At 35.4% G+C, this 19,833-nt stretch overlaps 1 protein-coding gene across 1 annotated transcript in view; it reads right to left on the bottom strand.

The window, feature by feature from the left end:
* Positions 1-383: 383 nt before the first annotated feature.
* LOC309585144 (DNA excision repair protein ERCC-6-like 2) overlaps positions 384-19,833 on the bottom strand; it is a gene marked incomplete at its 5' end in the record, with an annotated part of 21,587 nt that continues 2,137 nt past the window's right edge. Inside the window, 3 exons of the mRNA XM_082301674.1 lie at positions 384-3,481; positions 5,388-5,575; positions 19,152-19,306. Coding sequence (XP_082157800.1) covers positions 2,548-3,481; positions 5,388-5,575; positions 19,152-19,306 — 1,277 coding nt within the window. The 3' untranslated portion in view covers positions 384-2,547. The remainder of the gene's footprint in view (positions 3,482-5,387; positions 5,576-19,151; positions 19,307-19,833) is intronic.

Genomic DNA, 19,833 nt, shown 5'->3' with positions numbered 1-19,833 from the left:
TAAAATTATACAGACATTTTCTTCATGACAATATTTTACAGACAGATCCCTAGGGCTCTAAGTCACAGTATTTATGGCTTAGGTGATATATCCTAGTAAAATACATTCTATTTGCAGGAAGCTACAGAGTGACATAAATCTTACTTCAAGACATCTTCCCATAGTTCAGTTCAATTGCATGTAACAAATAGATTTCCACAAATACACTGTCAGTATTTGGCATACATGTGAATAAAACATGCACATCTATCTAAGTTTTCATTTATGCATACCTTCACCTTATAAGAGAAACATAATTTTCTGATTACTTCAGGAAAATGATGACAGCTTCATACTTGGGAATCAATAGAAATCTTACATACCTCAATCAATTTTGCCCTCTCTAGTATCTACTGATTCACATCATGACTGACAAACATGGTGCTAAGGTGAAGCCTCCCTTCAGTACACCGGTATCAGCTGAAATCAACAAGGTTATCTAGCCCCTTCTGGCCCACAGATGGAGGTTATCAGTCCCTCCTTCTGGCCTAAAAAAAGGACAGTTTTATCTGTACAACTTTTAACAGGTATTTTTCTCTCCTATTCTTGATTATGCCTGATAGTGGACTACACAACCTCCTAACTCCCTACAGAGTTTCTTTCCCTATATCTAACTTCAATTATCTTTGGTGAAATTTAAGCCACTTAACTTCTTTTTTTGCTGGAGACACAAAGGGGTTATTCCCTTCCTCTATACAGCAAATTTTTTATGTATTTGATGACCCTATGTTTTGTTCCACCAAATATTCTCTTTCTTACCTAAGGAGCAATTTGCCTCTCTAAGCAGAAGAATGCTAACCTGTAAAGAAAATCAATACTGATGCCATGAACAGAAGGCCTTAATTAAGTCATACTTATTAACATCAATGAGGGTGCAAGTATTCCCTGACTTAAGCTGACTTCCTTTAGCTGTACATAATTCAAATGTACCAATGACTCAGTTTACAGCTTCTTTTTTTATTTTCTTAGTTCCTACTTCTTGAAAAGCTGTTCCAACTGACCATTATACCATTTGGTACAATAAAGTGGTAACAGCATAGATTCAAGGTCAGAAAAAGCTAGGGAACACATTAATCTTACTTATGTTAGCTACCTTTAAAGCCCAAGGCTTTTATTACTTAACATTTATATAAAATACTCAGCTCCTTGTTTCAGGTAGTTAAGTCAGATTTCACAATCAGGATTTTAGATGGTTTCCACTTATAATATGTGCACAATGGTTAACACAGAGACAGAGTGTAGTCTACAACAGCTTCCCATGACCTAAAGTAGAAGCTGCTCCAGATCAAATTTAAGCTTATTTTCCATTGGGCTGTCTTCCAGACCACAAAAACTACCACCATTCACAGACTGCTGCTGTGCAGGTTCAGTGTCCAAGGTTTTAAAATTTCATAACATTTACCCTTCACATAAAACAATTTATACAGTATACTCAATGTAAACCCCTATACTAATGTTTACAAAAATCAAAATTAGGGTTAAGGTTTCCAGAGCAACATGAACCCCTGGCCTCTTCTGGTTATGTGTTACAAAGTACTCTTCACATGATCCCACAGCATTGAAAAATGTGACAGACTACTTGGCAAATAAGATATGACACTGAATATCTTACAATCATCCTTCCAATCTGTGATGCATAGTTTTCATTTGGAAGTTTTATTACATCCAGCATTCCACAACACGATAACCTGTCAACATGCTGAAATTCCTCACTACATATATGCTGTACTGCATATTCCCAACATACATATTGTGCTGCATATTCCCTGACAAAGACATGACAGAAGTCTATAAAAATAAAAAAAGGGAGATGAAAGTGTAATGAGATGAAATTTGACATCTAACATTATTTAATGAGAAAGACCAAATAAAAAAACCTGCTGGTTCTTCATGTCAACCAAGCTGAGAAACTCAACTGTTATAGGATACTATGAAGATTTAAAAGGTCCACAGCTTCAGAGACTGAGCAAAATCATGGAGGATGGGAATCCATCAAAGGCGATTAGACACAAAGACATCATCCCTATCTCAGAACGTACTCCAGTCTCTAATACCTCAGAAAATACATGCAGTATCAGACAAATCCTGTTATCTTTAAATTGCGTTGAGATGACTGACGATGTCCAAATTTAAGTAAAGGGAAAAGATTACTTAGTACTGCTATTGAGCCTAGCAATATAAACAGAATCATAGAAAGCAAAGTGCACTTAGAAAATTCTAAAAAACTTTAATATAAAATCATTATATATTATAGGTTACAATATATAATACATATGCACAACTATGCACATATGTACTATACACTGCATATGTAATTGCATACATATTCACACTTGTAAAATTCTGTATCACTATAAATACGAATCCATCATTTTACCTTTAATTTCATGGAATTACCATGTTTTGTGGCATAATGCTGTCAAAGTTCAAATAAAATAGTTATAGTGCAACTTACATAGAAAACTTTCGTTTTAATACATTGTAAGATTTAGCAGTGGATGGTTCATTTCAATCATCTGCACTGTATTTTTTCCATAGAAAATTTTCATTTTTTTTCCAAAGAGAACTTTCACACACTTCTCTCTCTTCTGCCACTGTGGAATGAGGGGATCTTTCACAAAGTTTCTCTATGACTGCTATATCTGTGAGCTTTCTGAGGCTCTCCTCATTCTGTTCATTCAGCATATCCCAGAAATCTTTTGGTCTCCCCTTTGATTTTTCTGCTAGTCCTGAAGAGAATCTCCTTGGTGATCCTGTAGACCCATTTCCATCATTTCTGAAGATGTCATCAAGAATAGAGGTATCTCCAAGTAAGTCCACAAAAGAATTCTTCTTGCAAATCTGAGTTTTTCTCTCTCCATTTTCTGACTGAGACAGGGATCTTTTTTTTGGCAGCTGTGTTCCTTCTGAGTGTTGCTGTCCTTCACAACTTTTTATAGGCAGCACCTCAATTATTTCTGATTTACTGCTTAATGAGCCAGATGCCATAAAATCCTTGAATGCCTGACTGTTTCTTCTTTCAATATGTTGAGCAGCAACAGTGGGTGATTGTTTATATTTTGCATCAACAAACATATCTTTCAAGTAGGAGTCATTGTGAAGCTGTTCTGCTTCTCCTTTATGGCTCTCTTGGGTCTGTGTTTCTGTAGTTCCACTCAGAAGTAGTCCTTTAGCTGATGAAGGTCTAGATTTAGATCTTCCAAAATTAACAGTGGATTTTCTTTTTCTGGAGTGTGTTGTGCCCAGTTCTTGTTCCTCACAGGCGCATGAAACTTGTGCTGGTATTTCAACTGAGAAGAAAGGCTCCATCTCTGGATGCTTGGAAACATAGAATTCCTTCAACATCTTCTGCCTGGTTTCTGATGTAGCTTTTACAATATGTTCTGCAAGGTTTTTCACTGATCTCATATTAAAGTGGGATACCATTTCCTCAAATTGTCTTCTGTAATTATCAAGAAGGAAAAATGTGTTATGTCGACACCCTTAACTAGCAACAAAAGCAGCTTTCAAGAAATTAATACAATTCACCTCCTTCACATAACCCAGAAAGCAATCATCAAAACTAACTTCTCTATTAGGAGTACTGTTTCTTTTTATTAGCAAAGAGAAGAAAGAATAATGACTTCAGAAGAACTGAATCCCAAGCTACATTTTCATTTCCTTAGCTTACAATTCAAAGACTTACTGAATTTCAGCGTAGGTAAGATACCATAGCAAAGGACCAGGTTTCAGAACATATTTAGCTACCAAAAAGATGTAGATGGACAGATGGTAGAATGACTTGGTTTCTTTCTTTTTTGCTGGGGGGGGGGAAACAGGGAAGAAATAGTTGTTCCAAGTCCTTTTAAAGAAAGTCCTCTTTTTGCTAAACAAAAATTGGATAAACGCATGCACAGGAGACAAACATTGTCCACATCATCCTACGTAGTGAGTTATGGAATATTTGTTTCTGCTAAAAAGCCAAGTTCTCATCAAAAGACATCACTCTAGTTGAGTTAGCCCTAGTCTGGGGTCAGGGAACCTTACTGGAAGGCCGGAGAGGTAGGTTTTACACTCAAATGTCAGAGAAAGGATATGAAACATGTCACCTTTCCTGTATGAGGGCTCCAGAAGAGCCCTCAATCAGGTAAGATTTACCCCTGTTTGCCTCAAATACTATTTGACTGGCTAGCTCCAATTATTTGAATGTGGTGACTGCAGACAGCTTCCCACTCTGCCCTACAATTACAACAAACTGAGGCACGTAATCATCCTCATTCACTCCATGGCACATCCACATGTACAACAAAGTCTAGCAGCATGTCAGGTGCTAACAGACAACCTGCTTAATGCTCAAGAGTGAATTGTTTAAGCTTTTTGCTAGATATGGCTTTAGGATCTTGGAATAATAGCCTTAGTCACTTCACTGCCTTCGAAAGTTTTACCTCAATGAATTATTGATAACTGATTATGATTCTGAATATTTTTAGAATGAAGAGTTCTCCTGCCTCATAAACATTTATAGTTTTCAGTGTCTGTAACAGTAAACAAACCCAGCACTCCAACAATAACAGTTTGGGTAACTGAGGCCAGCTAGCTGATATGACAGCTTCTGAATGCTTACAGGCATTACCTAGATACCAACTTTCACATAGTAATTTACTTGTCTCAAGGCAAATTGAAAATATATTGAAAATACCTATTCTGTAGGTTTGCTTAGCTAGCTACAGCTTTCCACTTCCTATTTCCACAAACCACTGGGCTATTTTTATTGAACTTCTATCCACATAATAATGGAATTTAATATCCATATTAATCATAGCAATCATTTGTGAAAAAAGGAAAACAAGGAAACAGAAAAATTATTAACCCTCCAAAAATAAGGGGGGGGGAAAAAGTCTTGAAAGAGATATCAAAAAATACTGAGCCCCAAGCTAAAAAAGAAACATGAAGCCCAGTTTTTTTAACAGCCTTTCATGAAAGTGATGAGATCTGGGCAAAACCAGCAGGCAGTCAGAAGCTAACATGATAAGATGTCTCGTTTCTATACAGTTTACATACTGTTTTGTAGTAGCCCGTGATGCACATACCACAAACACTCATGGTGATGACATCTACACAGTTATGTAATATATGACCACTGAATCAACATGTTCAAGTAATTTGTGGGTTCAATTAATTTTATTAATCAATTACAGTACTCATAGAGTCAAAGTTTCCTATTAGTTCCACTCTTGCCATAGAAAATAACAGTATTCCCTGAGTAGAGTTGAAACAAAGACAAATGCAACTACTCAAAGGGAAGTTTGTTTCAACCTTTGAATTTTACTTCCAACAACTTTACTTCCAACTCACCAAAAGAGTCTCACCTGCGTATTCCTTTGGGTGTCTTTCCAATCAAGAAGGTGGTTGAACCTAGTCTGTGTACTTTTTTGTTTCTCTGGATCACAGGATGCATAACATAGAGATGATGTTGCTTACTGTTCGTCAACATTTCTTGCCTTTCCTTAACAGTGTTCTTCTCAGAAGTATTGTCTTCTGGGATTTCATCATTTTTCTAGTAAAATGAGACACTGAAATGGTTAGAACAGCTGTGTCTCTGATACAACAACGCACCCAAGTGCACCCAATTCTGTCACTCATAGCTAACATAACTGGATTGAATGCTAGGGTTGGGGTTCAGAGCTGAAATGTTGACTCCTTACTCAGTTGCAAATTTCCACAGACATTGAAGGGAAGTCTTGGTTCTTTGACATCTTGCACAAAAATATGATCCTATTTACACCTCAGTTATTTTTCTGAAATTCTCACAAATTCTCATCAAAATTTCCCCTTTGCCAAAAGGGCAGTCAAAGGAAATAAGAAAATTTAAAAATGTGCTTGAAAAGCATGGAAAAACAGAAGAAAAACCCACATTAAAAAAAGCTACAAAGTATTTTGTCGGGGGTTTTTTGTTGTTGGTTTGGTGATGCTTTTCGTTTTGGTTTTTTTTTTTTGGTTGGGTTATTTTGTTCTGTTTGGTTGGTTTGTTTTTCAAATGAGATCATGGAAAAGAATAGCTGCTTAGTGATGTCCTGTCTCCCTACTAATACTACTTTAGAGATGAAATCACAAATTGTATTCACACCTTGTCATCTGCTGTTCAAAATTTGGTTTCAGATCTACACTGTTTCTTCCCAATGTTTTTCTATTTGATCCGTGGTCCATTTCCTTTATTTCCATGGGCTGTTCACAATGTTCTCGAGCTTTAGGATCTCACATGTGTTCTCACCCCCTTGGTAAGTAACCTCAAACTCAGCAACCTCAAGCATACAGAGAGAGGTGTCAATATTACAGAACCTACAGGCATAAATTTGCACTTTAAGACAAATGTACAGCTCCAAAGATTAAAATTTTACTTCATCATTATAAGTTACTCTACACAAAACTGAAATCCCACCTCAATTAAGATAAAAATCCTATTCTCCCAATAACAGTATAATACTAGTAACAAAATTAAGATTAAAATAGTAGATATTACTTAAAGCATAAATATTCTACAATACTCTTGCTGGTTCTGTATACATTTGTTAACTTTTTTTTTTTTTTTTTTAAGTATGCATGGGTAATACAGTTCTCCACTTGGAAAATGTAGAAGAAAGCAGTCATAGTTTCAAAAAATATTTATGTTTATAGATTTTTTGCATGAAAAACATTCATAGTATTCCAACCTCACTATAGTAAGACTTAGCGTATTTGTCACTCTGTTAGGGAATCAGGGCTGTATAATGTAATTCAAGAAAGTATGACTTGAATAGAATACAAGACTAACCATGTCAATGCCTATTTTAAAGTTATATAAAACCCCCATAAACGTGCATCCATCTACCTCTTATTAAACAAGACCAAAGCATAAGAGGCAGTAATACTTTTGTTTACACATCTGTTCAAACACAGAAGATTTTTAATGTATTTCGGAAAAAAGCCAAATGTTGTAAACACACTGAAAGTCATAAAATTGCTTGTCTTTGCAAAGAACCACATTTAATGATAGAAGTATTGCTAATTGCACATAAATGCACAAAAGGCGTATTTAGTTCTGGAAGCATAAAATTTTAGGTACAATGACCCACATTGCCCCACCCAAAAGAACAACTTCAAAATACCACTGTATACATACAAAGAGCATCTCTTCTACTTAAATAAGTTGCTCAAAGGTGGGGTTTTTTTAACTCAAGGTAGAAAAGGTTACTGTAAAAAATTACTGCAAGAACTGCAGGAGCTAATTCCAGTGAAAGTCTGCAGCCATTGTGAGTTACTCCTGAAAAACTTCCCAGCTCCCTGGAGCAAAGGCAATTGGTTAAATGATACCCAGTTAGGCTGAAACGCAACTGACTCTGCTGAACTGGCAAACATTTTAGAAAGCCTAACACCCCGCCCACAAATCCAGGCCTTTTTTTTTAGAAAAATAAAACATTTTTAAAGTAAACCTAAAACACTTTGTTTTTTAGATGTCTCCATGTTTTTTAAAGGTCAAATCTGATGTTTATTACTCTGAGTGATATAATGGATGAGAGGGTCTATGTAGAAGATTTGCAAAATGAGATGAAAATATTCTATCTTTCTATTAGCACTACCATCAAAAAAGTGAGAACTTCAGTCAATATTCCAGTACTGTCAACGTTTTACACTATTTTGCTTTCTTTTGAATTTGACTTCCTGTATTACCTTCCTTAATTCATTCCTCTCATGGCCACTACCTTTTCAATTATCTTTCAATATTTGCTCTCTAAAGTACTGATCTCATAATGAAAATTTATTTTCAACAGCTTTCTGTATTTTTCTGTTCCTCAAGCACTTTCCCTAACAAACTGCTGCCTCCACACCTCTCACTTATACATGAAATGCAATAGTATAGTATAGTGCTGGTCATGTTCATACCAATTATCACACTTATCACATGCATAAAATAATCTCACAAAACAAGTCTGAAATTAAGACAACTTGATTCAGCAAGGAGCTTCTTGACTCTTGCTCCTCTATGGACACTAGCACATTTAATCTGTTTATATTACTGAATGTCACACTCTTTATGAATCAGTAAATCCTACAACCAAAACAATGGAATAATAAAGGAAAAAAAAATCCTTCACTGTATGCTATAACATACAGTGTCTGCTGTATGTTAAAAGAATATTGACAGAAAGAATGACAGCAAGCAGGAAAGGCTTTACTAAATATTTAAATACATTAAACACAGTATGCCTTTGCAGTGCATGTTATAAAATTTCTGCTGATCAAAGTGGAAAAGTTTCACTTAAACTTGACCACATACTTATAGGTCACCTGATAAATGAAGTTTGTCTATATTGAAATATCTCTAACACCATTATACATTTCTGTTTTCACAAACTTTGGGGTGAGGGCTAGAAGGTGCAGCAAAATAATTACATTGACATCAAAGATAAAAATTTTCGATTTAATTACTAAATGAAATATTTTTACTACTTTATTAAACTTTGTGCACTTCCATTTTGTCATGAAAACCTTCACAACAAGTTCAAAAGAAATGCACACTTTATTTACTTTCAAACGCATACATATAAGACAAAGACCATGCAAGTGGTTTAGTAGAAGGCAGTGTTTTTTAATATAAAAAATTAAATGAGAAAAAGTTATACTCCAGAAATAACCCAGTAAATGCAAAGAAACAGTTAATGAAAGTACAATAAAATTAAATTATGAAGTGCTATTGTGAACTAGGGAAAAACCCACAAAACTGTAGCCAGTCCTTCCTGTCTTATCCTTGTTTCCTTCTACTCCCCCTTGATCTGCTACACTTACTCTTAAAAAACTTTTTATATATTGCAATGGGAAAGAAGAGGGATAATTAAGTAGTTGAGCAAAAAATGGTTTCTAAAATGTTCAGAAAACCCAGGGATTCTTACTACAACTGAAAAATACTTCAAAGAAAGCATTTATTGACACCTTTCATGTTCCATTTAGTCTACAATAGTTTCAATCCCTTCTTGTTATGCACATCTCTTACCCTTGAATGTATATATCGAGTTTTGGATACCAAAAATGAGTTTTGATTTCTTTGATTTATGTATTATCTAAGAGGATGCAGCAATCAAGAGTCTAGAAAAATGGTAGTATCTGCACATTTAGTGCCACACAACCCATTTAAGGGTAACACTTCAAGAAGAATGAGGATAGGCATCAAGCAAAAATTAAAGTGTTACAATGCAGCAGTAACTTGTACTTCAAGATTCCACCTTGAATCTACAACTCTTGGATCTGTTAGCTCTCTATGACAATCTGCCTCCCGCTGCCTAGTCACAGCAGTTATTTAAAAACAGTATACATCTACCAAACCTCATTTTTGTCTCTCTTTGACAGTACAAAACTTCAGTATCTGTCCCTCCCGTAACAGGCATAAAGAGGCAGCTCTATACTCTGGAGCAATGAATGCTAGTCCATGTAAAAGCATCATCAGACATGACTGAGATGACTGGACACCTTAAGCCAGTAACTTCCTTTTCTTTAGTCCCTTCAAGCAAGGCAAAGGACGACCATGTTTCACCTTTTAAAATACAGCAAGATGAAAAGATATGGGAGAGTAAGTGGGCAGAAGCTGGGAGTAAGACACGTAGAGAAAGAAGAGAAATAGAGATTCAGGGATACTTGTTTTTCAAGCTGTCTTATGTCTGTGGCAATCTGTTAAGAAAGCAGACCTGGAGGACAACGAACATCCTTCAGAAGCCTGAAGGTGAAAATGTTTGTGTAATCTTCATCCATAGCTGCACAGCGTTCAAGCACCTTCCCCTCTTTTACTGCCTCATTACCCAAAGTATCCCTACAGTAAACGATATATCATGCCAGATACTGACTTTCAGTCATCAATAATCCCTCTGACTAGCCTCCAGTGTCACAAGATTTTTCTCCTTAGGTGTGCACGAAACCACTGCTGTCAGATATCCAGGACACTTATCATTGCAGTTTCATTGTTTGTTTACATTTCTAAAATAAACAAGAATAGCCTTCTAAAATGCCTAGTTACCTTGCAGTCAGCCAAATAATACAAAAGCAACACAGTAAATTCAGTATGATTGACCTCTTAAAACACATCTTACAAGCAAATACCAAATCATTATGCCATATCCTAATTTATATTTTCCCACTTTCCTCAAAACCTGAGAAAACACATGACTTTCCCACTACATTGTGAGTTGGTTTTGGATGATTATTATTAATTCAATTATTTGATACTGCATTCCAGTGCCTTTATCTACACAAACTACAATTCTAAATTATTTCAGCTAATTTTTTCCCCTTTGCAGTTTTCCTTGTGTTTTGTTTGGTTTGGGTGTTTCTGTTGTTTTGGGATTTTTTTCCCCCCTGGCAGTTTTTTTGATTATATATATTAATTATTATGACCCTTCTATATGCTTTTCTTTAACATATGCTACTCCTGCACACTATTTTTATTTTACTTATGTTTCTCTGGTGTCAGGATATACATAAAGTACCAAGAAATGTTTGATACGTGACTGTTCATTCTTGGTCTTGTTTCCTTCTCTGTTCTACACAGAATCATAGAGTAGTCTGAGTTAGAAGGGATCTTTTAAAGAATTTCTCCTTAAATTATTCTACATGTCAGGGAAGATAAATTGTAATAGTGTCCACATAAAATTTCATGTGATTTCTTTAAAAATGAGGTCCACATGGTGAAGACCATGAATACAGTTAGCAAAAAATGTCTCTACTTTCACAGGATTCTTAAATAAACCAGAATTACTTTTCTACTTACCAAGAACACATTACTGAACAAACTGTGTACTTCAGAGCCTTATGGTGAACTATAAATTCCAGTCTGAAATGAGCCTGAATGTTACAATATCTCAGAATTATTTCTGATGTGGACATTTGTTTTCCCTTCGAATTTAGCTTTCTTAATGGAAAAGCAGTCTCTGAATTAATACGTCTGCTGTTGTAACAAAGTAAGGCTGTAGAATGAGAATTACAAGTAATGTGTAGCTAACAGTCAGTACCTTAATTGTCTTAGAAAATGAAGCTAACCTACCTTAAAATTTTAGAATACTTTAGCATAACTATATTTACATCAAGCTTTCTGAGTTAAACAAAGGATGCTGGCTATGACTACAAGTGTATCTAATATTTGAATGTATCCCAGCAGACTAAAAGCAGAAATATTTTTCAAGTTATAAAACTGTTAAGATTTATTACGTATCCAATTTACTCCTCCAAAATATTTTGCCAACACCAAGAGACCAGTAAAAGTAAAGCTGATAAAATTAAATAAATTTTAGAGTAACATGTAGTCATTTTCCCATTTGTTGCACGTAGCTTTACTGCATAAATAAACAGACCAAGAACATTCCATAAACTCTAATACTTTGCTTGGTAGTGGAGAATTGACTACTATATCAAGTGAGAACAGATTGCATCCTCTCTATTTCACATTTACTTCCGAGTCTGTTTCTTCTACAACCAGGTAACAGAGCAAGAATTTTTCACTGGGAGCAATCTTACTTACATTTTGAACCTTTAGTTAAAATAATTCCTGTAGGAGATATCAATGTCTTTCACCAAAAAGCTGATCTTGAATCAATATAGTTATTACTACTGTTGAGAATGAGAGGAGATACTCAGCCTGTCTCCAAACTCAAAGCTTAAGGTAATTGCTTATTCCAGCAGAAGCTTGTGGACTTGTACCCATCTTCTTTCACCTTCTCATCCTTCCATCAGAGTAGCAAAACCAAAGGCCATGCACATGCATCATAATGAAAACTCCATTACAAGCTTCAAAGAATGTCACATATTAACTCACTACATTGAAAAAACACAACCGAAAGCGGAATAGTGGAATGGTTAATTCCATTGCAAACTAAACTCAATAAAACAGCATTACAGGCCAATCATTCAGGAACAATTACTTTAAAGCTGAATTTTTCCCCATCCTAGAAGAGCAAGGATAAAGGCATGCTATCTCCGAAAAGCCTTCTCTTTGTAAACAACTATCTAAACTTGTTGAATCCGAAGGCTGTGCAAACACACTGCAATCAGAGTTCCTACAACTGATAGAAGTCTTTGTTTAAATAATCTACAAAATGGCAATGTAATACAAATAAGATAAAGCAGAGTTCTTAATGGCACAACTTTTGTATTTACAGTATTCTCAACAGTACTTAAATCTGCATTGGAGATACAAAGGCCATGTTTTTTGCTAGGCTGACAGCATGCTTAGTTTTCTCATTTACACCACATTGCAATAACATAAAGAAGGGTTTACCATTAATCCAGGTTTTACTACAAAGCATCTCGTTATTTCTCTGTCAAACACTGGCAATAGTGCCAAAAGTCTGTCATCTAATTCAGAGGATTAAGTCTTCCTTTATAGTGCAATTCTTGTACGAATTTATAAAAATACAGATAAAGTTTCTTAGAGCTGGTCACAGTCCATATATTGGCCTGAATTCATGCCGCAGAGGTTGAATATGACAGCTGGCAGGAAGCTAAGGGGAGAATACATCCTCCCCCTTTTCAGTCACCACATTTCTGTTGCCATAGTGATTAATCCTCAATTGAATGGCTGTCTTTGTACATTTCTTTTCAGTAAAACTTTAAGTAAACTTAAGTTGAAAACATGCAGTTGACTGAAAAAAAGACTCCACATATTCAAGAGGTTATACTACAAGTTCTTGTGATTAAAACTTTTCCACATATTAAAAAGTGCAAATTAGCTCTAATGTGGGACATCATCAGTTTTTCAAATTACTTAGTATGTCCTGTTCCCATCTTCCATCTTTTTTTTGTGAAACCTCCAAGCCTTCTCCAAAGACTTCCCCACGCTCACACAGCTCCCCCCCGCCACCACCCTGGATTCCTATTGAAGAAATACTACACAAATTCAGTTGTGTAAGAACTAGAGAAAGCCCATCCCAGACTTCCATACTGTGCAAAACATTTAACATAAGCTGTTTTTACCAATTAACATGGAAATTAATTAGGAAATTCATTAAGGAGTGCAGTCATTTAATTCAGAATAGACTAGAAACATTAGAAGGAGATATTCAAGTCTTGCCTCTGGGAGGTTTCTCTTTCTTATGGTAGCTAAGAAAAGGTTTCACAAAAAATAGTGCAAATTATCAAAAAACCTAAGCCAGTAAAAAGCTTCTGCACCGAAAATCAGTCGCGTTGCTTTGGAACCCAGAGCCCACCAGAAAAAAAAGACCATGAAAATCAAAACCTCTAAAAATACTCAGTAGATGACTAAGGCCTTACGGAGTTTGTTAACACTTCCATTTTCCCCCCACAACTAATGTCAGAATAATTTTGAGCAAAGTATCACATGAATTACTCCAGACTTTTTTTTTTTTTTCTCTGAAAGGCTGAAGTAACTGTAGGTCTGCGCTGAAAATTAACAGTCTGGCTTTGCAAGTCCACCATGTACACTCTACAAGTTCATTTCACATATTTGCTTTAAAAAGCTTGTTTTCCATATGTTTCTTTCTGTGGTTACACAAGATAGTTCTTTTTTGTTTTCATCTATGTTCTTAACATATAGTGATGTGATAATAGAGACAGAAATCTTCCATTTGTTTAATGAAAACAATGAATGTTTAATAAGTCTATCCGCACAAGACTTGAATTTCAATTCAAGTGCAGAACACAGATTGCTCAATGTCATCAAATCAGGCTAAAACCCAATAAAATAATCTAGAAAAAACCAAGTTATTTATTCCAGTAGATTAACTTTCAATAAAATCTTCTTCCTTCACACTTGCATGTAATAGACTGTAAAACCCTCCTATGAATAATCTTCAGTGAAGCAGCATATCAAGTGTGTTTTGTTGTCATGTAGCAGCTCTCAGTAATTTTTACTGGAGCGGCTGTGTGCCACACTGAATGACATGCATTTTCTACCTCAAGGTGTTACAATACTATAGCCTGGTGTGATTCTCCCTGCATGCTTTAATACTCATGACTTCTTAGGAAAGATTATGAGTAGGATGAGATCTCAGACTGCACAGAGACACACCTGACTACCTTCTGTGACACTTAGGTTCTGGGACATGCAAGCAAAGCTTGTAACTATAAAAGGAAGATAAGATGTACTACTAACCTATTATACAGTGTAATCCATATCTCCAAAATTTCTTCAGAAACAGCTGTCTGCCATACTGCTGCATGGAAGAGAAATCCCCAGCTTTGTTTTGATTATCAAGACTCTAAACACCTCCAAGTATTGACACATCAATTCCTTCCACATAAGCAGTACTATCAGAAACATCAACTCTTTGAGGGAAGTTTGTCATAGTATTCTGTGTTGCATCAAAAGAAGTGTGGCCACAGGTCAAGGCAGGTGGTTCTGTCCCTCTGCTCTTAGTGCAGAGGAAGGCCACAAAAATGACTGGAGGGATGGAACACCTCTCCTATCAGGAAAAGCTGAGAGACTTGGAGTTATTTAGCCTGGAGAAGAGAAGACTCTGGAAAGAACTTATCATGACCCTTCAATGCTTAACAGGGGTCTGTAAGAAAGATGGAGAAATGCTTTTTAGCAGAGCCTGGTTTTGATCTAGATTAGATGTAAGGAAGAAGGCTTTTTTACAGTGAAGATTGTAAAACACTGCAGCTGGTTGTCCAGAGAGGTGGTGGATGCCCCATCCCTGGAAAAATTCAAGGTCAGGTTGGATATGGCTCCAAGCAACCTGATCTAGTTGAAGATGTCTCTGCCCATTGCAGGGAGTTTGAACTAGATGAACTTTAAGAGTCATATTCTATAGTTCTTAAGTATTTCTTCTCAAAATCTACAGCAATACAATATTGACAGTCATGGGCAACGATCAGAATACAGATAATCTTGAGACAAAGGATAATTACATTCAATTCAGGAATTATTGGTATTACAATATTTTTATTATAATTATAATTATAAGCTTTCTGCATTCAAGACCATACCCATGCCATGTCTGTCAATAAACCCCAGTTAATCTTAGTCTTTTAAGTACTTCCCTCACCATATTTGCAAAATAAACTATAAATGAGTCTCCACTGCTGTAGGTGACTACTTATGAAAGCCCATTCTATAACTTGACAACGTCCTTCTGCACTGAGAATGCTGCTTCAACTCACCTAACAGCTAGACCATCTTCTATTTTTATGCAATCCCATGCACTTTTGTGATAAAAGGAACATGTTCCACAATTTTCCTTTCTTCAGAATCATGTGACAAAATACCTTTCCACATATGTTTGCTACTACTATTGTCATACACAAACTTTCTTTAATTCAGATGTTGGACAGGATTTATTTTGAATAATGATATTCAATCAAACTACAGTTTATTCTCTTACTTGTACAATTAATGCATCGTTTATACTGTTACATTTATTACTTCTGGATTTTATATCACTTTTCATAGCTGCTAAGTTGTGAGAGAGCTCTCATGATGTCCTTGTTTTGTTTCTTGATGGCATCCTTTATATTCTGATTGCTGCTACCAAACACTTTTCCAGAGTCATACAGTACTTGCAGAAATACAGACTAAACAAGCACTCAGTACTATAAATGTGAACATTCTAGCTAAACTAGCAAAATTCCTTTAAAAACCATATATAGACAATACGACTGCATTCCCCATCACCTCTGGGGAAAGAAGTGTAAAGGGCTTTGCAGTCTTGAATCCAGGACTGTTATGGATCCTGCAGAACAAAGTAAGCAAGAAAAAAGAAATAGTAGTGAGATCTGTTTCTCGTAAGAACAATCAAAATTCTGTTTCCTTAAGCCTTTTTAAAGGTACAGAGCAATAGCAGATTAAAATAATATGTTCTAATATGTTCAGAGAAAAGGCAGCTAGGATATATCAACACTAGGCACAGGCAAAATTAAGGATAGACTGAATACTTACTACTGGATAAAAAAATAAGCTTGATTGAAGCCTACAGTTTAAGAGAGACTTGACTGAGGATTACAGTAGTGCCGACTGGGCAGATCTAACACTGGCCTTCTAAACTCAAGGAAATAAAAGTAGCACCAAGATGAAATCCACAGTAAGAAAAGGTGTTCAAGTCCTACACTATTTTTCTAACCAATTCAAATGCAAGCTTGTTAGTTACTCACGTTCTTAAGATGTTCTATACACCTTCAGTTATCTTTTGAGGAACAAGACTTGTTGTCTCACATCCCTTCTAACTTGGCTCTCAAGGATCTTCTTCCTATGGAACCTCCCTCACTTTCAAAGAAGAGACCTCACAGGTTTTGCAGTCTGCTCCAGCTTTCAGCAGTTACTACGACTTAAGCAACTACATTAGTCTCCACGATTCAACAATAAATGAAGCACTAATAAAACCAATTTATACTTTTATCTACTACAGGTAGACAACCAGGCAGAAGACATTGTTTTATAGTGCTTTCCAGCAATTAATTTTTCTATTACTCATACTCCCAGAATTTCCATAAATTGGCTACTGAAACTAAAGACCTTAACCCAGGTTCTAAAAGTTTAAGAGAAGTAGTGAACCCAAAACGTGATTAGATGGCTAGTCAATAGCAATAAATCAACATGTCAATGTTCTTACAAGGGGTTTTCTTTATTAATTACTTTAGCTTATTACAACATTGCTTTAATATCCCTGTCATTCCAAATTTCTATGTAAGCATGAAACAAAAATGTCAGTCTTCCACCAACACTTGTAGGTATTTGTATTTCCCAATTTACAACTCATCCAATTCAACAGAATACTTCAAGTTTTTCAAAATTCTTGACCTCCTTTCACAGATACAAGTCACTGCTTGAAAAATGTATTTAAAATTGATTACGTCAGAAATGTATTATTACAGACTGCTTACTGAATGAAACTGTAAAGCAAGAAGACAAGAGTTGGCATAGGTAAAATGAACAAGACAAAGGACATAATACTTTTTTCGTCCTTAGCAGACCTATCTACGAAATGAAAATAACCTTTCTTGATCTCTTCTTTGTAGAAATAAAACAATTTGATTAAGTGTGCTTAAGAAGGGACATAAATATTAATGAGAGCATAAATATTATTCAGGTGTCTTCATGATATTACTACATAAAACTTCAACCTAAATACACTGTAAAAAAAGCTTCTAATCAAGAGTCTAATATCACTGATATTCAGACCCAATAGAAAGAGCTACATAACAGTTTCTGAGAAACTGTTAGACCAATGACACTTGAAAACTACATCAACAAGAAATTTCAGCTGACAAAACTTTGTTTTTCTTTCAGTAACTATCAGATTCCAATTAACATTCCAACATTCAAAACTGTAATTTTATTTACTTAAAACAACAATGGAAATTTAAATGACTCAGTTGTATTTTTAATATTACACATGATGCTACTTTACTGAAAAAGGTTTTTATTAGGTAGCATTATCTTACGATAAAACAAGTAGATGCTCAGACAGTCAATGTCCTAACTTAAACTGATGGCAAATAAGTGAAAAATGACCAGCAAAGCCTGATGGCCAGAAGCACAACAATGACCATGTTTTTTCACAAAATGTCTTCTAAGGAAATATGAAGTAATGAAGAAAGAAAAACAGTAGCAGTAAAATCCTAAGTAGAGAACCTTCCTTCTTTCAGCTTAGAAAGTTGTCTATGAAGCTCTCTTTTTAAGCAGAGCACAAAAAGTTCAAAATGTCACATTTAAGAATAGGCAGTCACCTAGATTTTATTTCTACATTAGTGCCTTTACGTAAATGAATAACAGGATGTGAAGAAAAGAGGCAACCTTCTCCATAATTTTTGGTGTTTTTCTTCCTACTTAGATCTCCAAGAGATGTTGCTTCTGAGCGAAAAATGCACACCTTAAAAAACCTGACTGACAAGTTAATCAAGAGAAGTTAATTTGCAATACTTGCAGTCACACAACTCTACACCATAAGCTCTAAGTTACATGAACACCACAAACTAGTTCTGAACAGAGGTGGATCAACAGATGTTTACTCAAAGTACTCTCTTCAAAGTTTTCTTTCATTTTTATTTGGTTTTAATAATGTTGTTAGCCATTGCCAGTTAATAAGTACCTTCCTACAGTACTCTTGAGTATTTTTGACCAACTTTTCTGCCAATGAGGGACATTCTAATGCAAATCTGTTAGAATTGAAAAGGCCTTACTTCTACTAGTTTGCCTGGTTTCATCTTCCCGGTATAAAAATTCTTGGCAACTCTGCTAATGGCTTAATTAAATGCAGTACAACAACAGCACTGGAAGAAACCCTTCTAGCCATTGAGGATTTTCCAACACCCCAGAACAACACAGTCGTATGTCTACAATTTCTGTAATGACTGCTAACATGTCTGTAAAGACTAAGCTGCATTTCACCAATCACTTATTCTGTGCTTGTGGCTTGTCTTAAAAAACAGCCCGGGAAACTGCAAACGTTTATTACAAGGCAAACAACAAAGTACCCAGATAATCAGAGCAGATTAAAAACACTGTAACAAGAACAAAAATCTGGAAGCTGTACCTGAATTTATTCCAGATTTGTGTGTATTCCAAATGCAATTAAACAAGATACAGGACCAACAAAAAGCATAAAACATATCTGTTGCTGCAAATAAGCACCCCCGGTACTCCAGTTCTATGTTTAAGATATTAAACATAGACAATTTGATTCAACTGTAGCAACTGCGTATGTTCACCTCCCCAAGAGAGCCTGCAAACTGATTTATGTTGAAATTTCAATGCTACAGGGGTTCCAGAATGTACTGTGGCAACCGGATTTTTGTTAACTGGATCCAGGACAAGCTGAAGATTTTTCAAGGCTCAAATCAGAAAAACAGCACAGAATTTGATTTCAAAAACCCAATCTTTAAACTTACCATTTCTCTCACAGAAAAAGCCCACAGAGGGATTCCACACAGAGCTATGATGTTTAATTCCCAACTCTTTCAAAGCTGGCTAATGTAAAAGCCACCCCCAAAAAATAAAATAATTTATTAGACCTCCAACTGAGCATTCTCTTCCTCCCATCCTCAGTATCTTTGATCATTCATGGTGGCCATTAACAGAAAAACAAGTTTTTTAGAGCTTTTTAAGATGAAAAATGAGGATAAAAAAACTTTAAATGACATTTCCAAAAATTTTTCTTTACCTTGGCACTACAGACAGCTACATTAGCAGGAAGCTGGGAAAACTGCTTCAACTCAAATACATCTCGCACTGCCCACCGGCTCAAGTGATTTTCAGCCTTGCTGGGTCCAACCACGTTCTGATTTGAATGAATATATGCCACTTCTTGAACACCATCTGATACATTATGAAAAAAATGCAATCAAAGATGTTGGTTATTCCAAAACTCTGAAGGTACACATTTGCACTGAAGGATATTGTAATTAAAAACCCCAAAAAATTTACATTAAAGTTATAAAAGTTGTTATGATTTCACTCAGCACCAAGTTTCTATGAAATACAAAACAATCATTAGACTTATTGGGATTTATTCAGACAGTTTAATACTACTTCAATTTCAGTGTAGTTATTTTCAGATGGACAAAGATGTTTCAAAGCATCTCTGGCTTAATGGCAGCAACATCAATGGTTAAAATTAAGTCTTTAGGAATCAAGTCTTCTATATCATGTTTAAAACTCCCACACCACTTACTTTTTCTGTACATTTTGTTTAACAGCTCTGTCAAGACTCTTAAGATTTTACAGTTCAAATACTTAGTTTGTGACTTCTTAATAAATATTCAATCTCAGCATATTTCTAGAGATGTTAAGAGTTTAACTAAAAATTACAAAGCAGACTGTCACCCCGGAAGACAGAAAAGTAA

This window comes from Coloeus monedula (assembly GCF_965178545.1).
Source record: "Coloeus monedula genome assembly, chromosome: Z".
Classification (NCBI taxonomy): domain Eukaryota; kingdom Metazoa; phylum Chordata; class Aves; order Passeriformes; family Corvidae; genus Coloeus; species Coloeus monedula.
The sequence above is the reverse complement of the archived record's forward strand: the minus strand, read 5'-3'. Positions and strand labels throughout refer to the sequence as shown.